Consider the following 7,332-nt stretch of genomic DNA (forward strand, 5'->3'; position numbering starts at 1 on the left):
TAAAAATATATAAAACTGTATATTACATACTAATATTAATAAAATCATGCAATTACCGTTATTTAAATTGGTTTAATAACCAAATGTTTCCGGGATTATTTTCTCAATAAATTTTTGGGTTTATTAAAATGGTGAAAATATCCATCTCAATTTCCTAAAGCCCAATGTGATGTCAGTCCAAAAACCTTAAGATAATCATTTTACAAAGAGCACATCCTCACAGTTTAGAAGCTGGAACCAGGGACTGTTTGGCCTTTTTGCTTGAAAAATACTTTTCATGATTTATCAATCTGTTGTACTTTTGTGAACAGCTAACAGGTAGACATCTGGGTTTTTTTTTTTAATTATTATTATTTTTTTATTATTATTATTTTATTTTACAGCTGCTTGAAATAGTGAAGAGAGAGGGCTTGTCTCTGACGGCTGTTCTCACCACACACCATCACTGGTGAGACTGTTTGCTATCCACGACTTAAAGTAAACCAGTAATACACCACCATATAATCCCTGCTAAAGCCATAATGCACTAACCTGTTTTCACTGATCAGGGACCATGCTCGGGGGAATGAAGCTCTGGTGAAGGAGGTCCCGGGGCTGAGGGTGTACGGAGGAGACGATCGGATCGGGGGTCTAACGGATAAAGTCACCAACGCTCAGGAACTCAAGGTGCCCACAAAGAAACAGGAGTAAAATGTCTTTACCTGGACGGTGCTCCAGTTATGATTTCAACGTGTCAATTACACAAAAATACAGCTTTTCCCATTGTGTCTCTGCCATGTTGTCTTTTGACATTGTGTTTTCTCCATTTTGCAGTTTAACTCCATCAATGTGAGGTGCCTGTTTACTCCCTGCCATACCTCTGGTCACATGTGCTACTTTGTTTGGGAGGATGAGTGCACTGACGCCCCTGCTGTGTTCACAGGTCTTTGTCTGTAAACATAAAGAGCTGGTGAACCAGTTGGAAAAGTACATTTCTGCGTACAGCTCATACCTGTGCACCACACTCACTGTCATGTCATTTGGCATAAATTGTGTAAATAATAACTGAATATTGAGTGGCTAGAGATATGTATCCTTGTTGACCAGCACATTGTCTATTGTTCTTGTTGTGTGCAATGACAGGGACTGACCACTGCCTCCACTTGTCCTTTTTTTTGGTTGTCAGGGGATACGTTGTTTATTGCTGGATGCGGGCGGTTTCTTGAGGGTACAGCAGAACAGATGTACCACAATCTCACCCAGGTGCTGGGCTCCCTACCTCAAGACACGGTTAGTGGAAATAAAGAGATATTCGTCGTGGTTGTGTGCAGCATAAACAGGGTTAACAACAGCTAACATGACCTCAGATGGTGTGAGACTGAGTCACTGTGATGAGTAAACACATATACAATAAAGGGATTGAGTGCCGCCTGACTCGCCTTTATAGTGTCTTAAACATGGCACAAAGCCCAGAATGACTAAGACAGTCAAACTCTACTGTGTGTGTGTGAATCCTGACTTTAAATCCTGCTTTGTTCACCTGTAGAAGGTGTTCTGTGGACATGAGTACACCATTAAGAACCTGAAGTTTGCCATGCTGGTGGAGCCAGAGAATGAAAAGGTTAAAGAGATGCTGAGCTGGGCCAGGGTGAGCAATAAACTCGAAAGAAAATTAAAGACTAAAACTCGTAATGTTCTGTTTTTTTTTTACTAAATAAACCACAAATATATAGATTCTTTTGTTTTAAAAAAGGCTTAATAATATCCTAAAATGACTGGGCACTGTAGTTTTTAGCAAATGTTACTCAACAAGGAGTAAATAGTGCATTTGCTGGGGACTATTTTCAGCTGCAGATGAATACATATTTGATGTTCCAGTGAGTATTTCCTGCAGCAGGACGTTGTTTGTGAGATTTAATCAAAATAAACCACAGTGTCCATGTTAAAGAAAGGTGGCTCATTAATGTGAGCTGTTTCAGGCTTTGGTTGCACAGTTTATGGGAAAACAAAGATATAGAATATTGACAGTCTTATCCTTTAAATACATATTTTGCCGAGTTGCCTGACGGCCTTTGTGTCTACAGGCCAGAGATGATGATGACAAACCCACAGTGCCATCTACCCTAATCGAGGAGTTTGAATACAACCCATTTCTTCGCCTCTCGTGAGTTTGGATATTTATATACAGTATGTTTGAATGTATATGACGTCTGTTACACTTTGTCTCTGCTGGTAATCTTTATTTCTAATCCCCCTCCTTTACTGTAGGGAGGAAGGAGTACAGAAGTTCACAGGGAAGACAGATCCTATAGAGGTGCTGAGGGTCCTGCGGAAGGAGAAGGACAAATTTAAGAAGCCCAAGGAGAGACTTCCTCCCCACGCCATGTTGGCTTTGGAGTGGGGGCTTCTCAGACCCTGAGATCCAGTTTCAGAGCTCTAGACATACTCAACCTTGAATGACTGAATGCAAGACATGAGACTGTAGAATGTGGTGTTTGTTGCTTTAACACGTTTGACCAGTTTAAGCCGCTGTTGACCCCCCATGGGCATGTGTGTTGTTTTAAGTAATCATAAAACAATGTCTGCACAAAAGGGCCAGTATAAAGCTGCTTTCATTAAATATTCCCTTATGCATAAACTGCGCCAGGTAATGTCTACTAATGTCTACTACTGCTAATTCCCTTTGAAAAAACTGCTGAAATTGAACTGTTTTCTGTATTTGTTGCTGGTTTTGGGAGAAAATAAGCTAAATTTCTTCATGACTATTTTTATTAGACTGGTGTTCATGTAAACTCTCATTTAAACTTTTTACCCATTTCAGTTTTGACATACTGTACTTATTTTACAAGTCTTGCTTACTTTTGCAGTTGAACGCTACCCAATGTACACAAATATAATTTAAGTATTATGTATTTATGTATCTAACTTCAGACTGCACCTTATACCCAGTATTTCGGAACAGGAGTTTGATGTAACTATGATGGTAAACTGCTGCTTTTCATCTCAAAGTTTAAATCCTTATAACTGTACATCAGAGTCAAGATTATTCAATAAAACATATCAGTCTGATTTTGGGCATATTCTTCACATCTTTTTAAAATAACTTAAAAACAAATGGCTATAATTAAATAATGTCTTTATTTTTCTATATACACATAAACAAGGAATGATTATATTTGCTTTGTTATTTCAGCTCACATTTTCCACACAAATGAATTCAATCAGCAGTATCAGGGCAAATGATCAAACTATAGACATAATTTGTGTCCTTTATCTAGCTACACCATGGTTTTCTACCTCACCAGACACACATCTTTTGAAAAAAAAGTGGTTTAAAAGGTTGTTGGCACATATCAAACTTTCTTATATTCAACTTTGCTTACAACCCTTCTCTCTGAAGAGAGACAAAAATAGTCATATATTTGGACGGTCCTGTAGTCAGTGTCTACTGATCGTGGATTGTAGCTGAAGCATCATTCACCACTTCATTGTGAGTCCGTTAGTCATCTTCTCCACACTGTGGTACTGTGTGTGCAGCAGCTCTTTGGCTCTCTCCTCCCCAACACTGTGGAGCCAGGACTGGTACAGCTCGGCCACACGAGTGTCATCCTCTGGCAATAGAGGGCGCTCTGCCTTGTAGAGCTCCTCAACCTTCTGGAGAAGCTCCTTTTGGTTCTCACCAGGTAAGGGCTTCACCTGTCCACCACCATTTAGACAGCCTGAACGTTAACAAGAGGTGAGGGGAAACGTGCTGTTTATCGCTTTAATTTGCTTGCAAACATCTGTCAGCATTAAATTAGTCAAGCAGTGCTAGTGTGACTACATCTGATAACCTAATGCACTGACTGAACACTGCATTTTGTAGCTTCCATATGTTCGAATATGTAACAAGCATATAATTTATACTTAACACTAACGCCCACAATATGCTAACATGTGATCAACGGTAATTATTTTTACATCCGCATATTTCACTCACCTGATGGACAGGCCATAACTTCCACAAAATGGTAGGGTGACTTCCCCCTCTTGAGCTTCTGCACCAGGTTCTGGATGTTGCGGAACCCGTATGTGGACGCAAAGCACAACAGGACAACTCCATCTTTCTCTATAGTCACTTCCTGGAAGTCTTTATTCCTGTGGCAGAGGGGTTGAGGTGGGAAAACGGGGTTAGACAGACATACGTTCTTATACACACGAGGTACAAGGCAATTAAACTGGGGCAAATTGTAATTTTTTTTTACACAGCCTCTCAGCCTGCACATAGAAATCCTCTAAAACAACACTAATGAGCAAGGATCCAGGTTGAGTGACATTATAATTAAGCATGATCTACAAGGAAGCTATTCTGAGAGCATTAAACTTATCTGAATGAACTGGAACTGTTCTTCAAGCTTGACTGTTCCAGATGGCATAATTAGCCTGAACCACAAATGAGCACAGAGCAGTCGAGCCTCTTGAAGATGTTGAGACAGACTCACCTGAGGGTCTTGTAGGTGAGCTCCTTCACCTCCTCTCCAAACAGCTGCTTGGCAGCATAGGTGAAGACATGATGGAGGTAACCACCTGACCCGCTCCCAGCATGGCTCAGGAACTCATGCCCACTCACACTGCTGAACCTGGGTTGACAATAATACGTAGCATGTGAGCCCATGTATTCTTCTGGAAATTCGAGCTGTGGTTTATATTAAAGAACAGGGGTGGAACAAACAAAAGACAAAATGTTGCAGAACTTACAATGTATCAAGGGGTGCAGGTTCCACATCACTAAGAGACACATTTTTCTCCTCCAGCATTTTCTGAACCTCTCCTATATGAGACAGTGAAAGGTATAAGAGAGAAGATACTCCACATTCAAACACAAAAAAGAGCATTATAAGAGCAGCTACTGTACCAGAGGTGATGACACAGTCCACTTCCCGAGTCTCAGCTTTGTTCATGAAAAAGTCCGACCTCGAGGCCTCAAGTTTCTTGTCAAAGCAGGGCATTACTGCCACATGGTAGATCTGCTGTGGACTGAGCCCCTAACAACACACAACTCTTTAATAACCATACATCTACACACATTCATAACAGTATTAGTAGTACTAACCAGCACTGGATAACACAGGAGTGACTAAATGTCTAAATCATACACAAACGATAGAAGCTCTATTTGTACTTTTATACCTTTGCAATTTTAGTAACAGTCAAAGAAACGCCACCAAGCTGCTATTAAGACGTGATGAAATGATAAAAAGTGAAATCACTTTAACCTCCGTGAGGTGGCGTGCACTGTTTGACTGCAATATCTGGTGTTCAGGTGTTCCCGTACCTGTTGTTCAGCAAAGTAGCCTTTAACCAGAGAACCCATCATCTGCTGGGGGGAGCGAGTGGTACTGATGTATGGAAGGATGAACTTCCCGTGTGTCTTCTCTGCATAGCAAATCCAACCTGAACACAACAAAAACAAATACACACAGACACGCACAGTGAGAAACGTCTTTGAAAAAACACTGCAATCACGAGAAGGAGATAAGAAAGACATTAAGTTTATTATGTTTTATTCTACTTTGACATTATATTAATCAATGGAATTTCATATTGTGAGAATCAAAATATATTTCTCTGCAATAAACACTGAAAGCTTGTACTTTCTGAAAAGTGAAATGATGATAAATACATTATGAGGGGTCAATAAAATAAACATTATTTTCCTCATTCCTTAGTAGTTACATTTTTGCTTTTGTTAGACAGTGGGCAGCACAGAGCTAACAGAAAATGATTAGTGGAATACCTGGACAGGCCGACGTCAGCATGGGCAGACATGTGCTGTCCTGCTCCTTCCTCTGGAAACGATCCACAAACTCCCTCTGACTCTCCAGCAGACTGAAGGTCCGACTAAAGCTCGTGTCAAACACATGATGAACCCCTGCAACAGTGATTATAGTATTCAGAATTGCCTGTGTCTGCCTAAGTCAACCTCTCATTTTTCAGTTTCTGTTTTACTTTGAGTTGTATCACTTAAATATTAATATTTGTTCTCACCAAGGCCTTTGAAGAAAGACGTAAGCCTCCTGCCTGCCTCAGTACTGCTGAGGTCATAGCGTGCTGCGAGGGAGGCTCTGGACTGCGGCGACACCGACACCACCACAACCTTCTGCTCTGTCGCACTGGTCTGTGGAAGGAGTCCAAATGACGCAGAGGTAAATACAGCGACACCCAAAATGATAAGTATAGCATGCAGAGGGCTGCAAAGGTAATCATGACCAGACACACAGTACACAAGCATTCAAACACGTGTTTCCATCACTACCTTGTTGTTCTGCAGCACTTTAAAAAGCTCCTCGTGGCTCTGCTGCGTGATGAGGACGCTCTCAGCCGAGGTGATGCAGCCACTGCAGGCCAAACAGTCATTCAGTGTGATCTTTGCTTTCTCCAGCTTCTGCTTCCCGCCATCCTACAAACACAAGGAGAATTAATTCAAGGCAAATAGTAGTGCAATGATTCACGTTTAATAATTCACATTCAGGTTTTGATTCAGCCTCAAGACCCACCTGGTTGACTTGGACATAGCTGCCATCATCTTCTATTTGAATTTTGGCCACAGATTTTCCTTGTTTCTTCTCTACTTTGACAGGTTTGACACATTCCTGCGAAACAGAAACCACACATGTAAACAAAGCTACAAAGTACTAATAGGAGACAATTTAGATCGGCCAATATTTGTTTCTACTGGACTACATATCTTATTCGTAAATAAGAAGCATTCACCGGATATCAGTGGCTGAATCAATTTTGCAGATACTGGAGACATATTCACAGAGATGCTTATCTTTGTAGATTTATTTGTTTTCATTTATTTCGTTTTTTATGGGCCAATAATAACAAATAAGGGCCAATAAATAACAAAAAACTAAAAAAACATAGATAGCAGATATGAGCAAAATGTTTATTTTACACACAGTATGGGTATCGGCTCAGAATTTCCCATTTGGTGCATCTAATTCCCTATTAGTGTTCAAAAGATAAAACACAGAAATCTATAGCAGCATCCGAGGGCACCTGACAGAACTGAGTAAGAACAACAAAGGAAAAAAAATAAGCCAAATATGAAGTAAATAAATAATAAATAAATAACACACAAGACAAAAGAACAACACTATAAGAGGTCAACACCAGGAGTTTTAAATAGACCAAGGTTTCTAGCCTGTTTTATTCATTTGTTCTCATTGACTTACTACATGACCAGTAAGAAATGAGCACATGGCAGGTTATAAATCTAAATATTATGAGAAATTAACAACTGAGCTGTTGCATGTACAGGTTTGACCTGTTCTCGTTTTCTTTTCTTTTTTTTCTCTTTTCTTTTTT

General features: G+C 40.1%; 2 protein-coding genes across 3 annotated transcripts in view; one reads left to right on the top strand and one right to left on the bottom strand.

Annotated features, from left to right (window-relative positions):
- LOC118323130 (hydroxyacylglutathione hydrolase-like protein) overlaps positions 1 to 3,048 on the top strand; it is a 3,944-nt gene extending 896 nt beyond the window's left edge. For both annotated transcript variants that reach the window (XM_035655063.1, XM_035655064.1), the window contains exons 3-9: positions 384 to 448; positions 549 to 666; positions 814 to 922; positions 1,166 to 1,269; positions 1,526 to 1,627; positions 2,064 to 2,143; positions 2,248 to 3,048. In XM_035655063.1, coding sequence (XP_035510956.1) covers positions 384 to 448; positions 549 to 666; positions 814 to 922; positions 1,166 to 1,269; positions 1,526 to 1,627; positions 2,064 to 2,143; positions 2,248 to 2,398 — 729 coding nt within the window. In that variant the 3' untranslated portion in view covers positions 2,399 to 3,048. The remainder of the gene's footprint in view (positions 1 to 383; positions 449 to 548; positions 667 to 813; positions 923 to 1,165; positions 1,270 to 1,525; positions 1,628 to 2,063; positions 2,144 to 2,247) is intronic.
- A 50-nt stretch (positions 3,049 to 3,098) lies between these two features.
- On the bottom strand, positions 3,099 to 6,611 carry narfl (nuclear prelamin A recognition factor-like; the record flags this gene model as incomplete). Its single annotated transcript, XM_035655052.1, is given in 10 exon segments — positions 3,099 to 3,698; positions 3,959 to 4,116; positions 4,461 to 4,598; positions 4,717 to 4,789; positions 4,874 to 5,003; positions 5,294 to 5,412; positions 5,756 to 5,890; positions 6,007 to 6,136; positions 6,275 to 6,418; positions 6,516 to 6,611. Coding segments are annotated over 10 exon segments (1,365 nt in total), but the record flags the coding sequence as incomplete, so codon positions are not given.
- Positions 6,612 to 7,332: the final 721 nt, after the last annotated feature.

This window comes from Morone saxatilis, unplaced genomic scaffold (genome assembly GCF_004916995.1).
Source record: "Morone saxatilis isolate NCDOM2014 unplaced genomic scaffold, NCSU_SB_2.0 Contig14, whole genome shotgun sequence".
Classification (NCBI taxonomy): Eukaryota; Metazoa; Chordata; class Actinopteri; family Moronidae; genus Morone; species Morone saxatilis.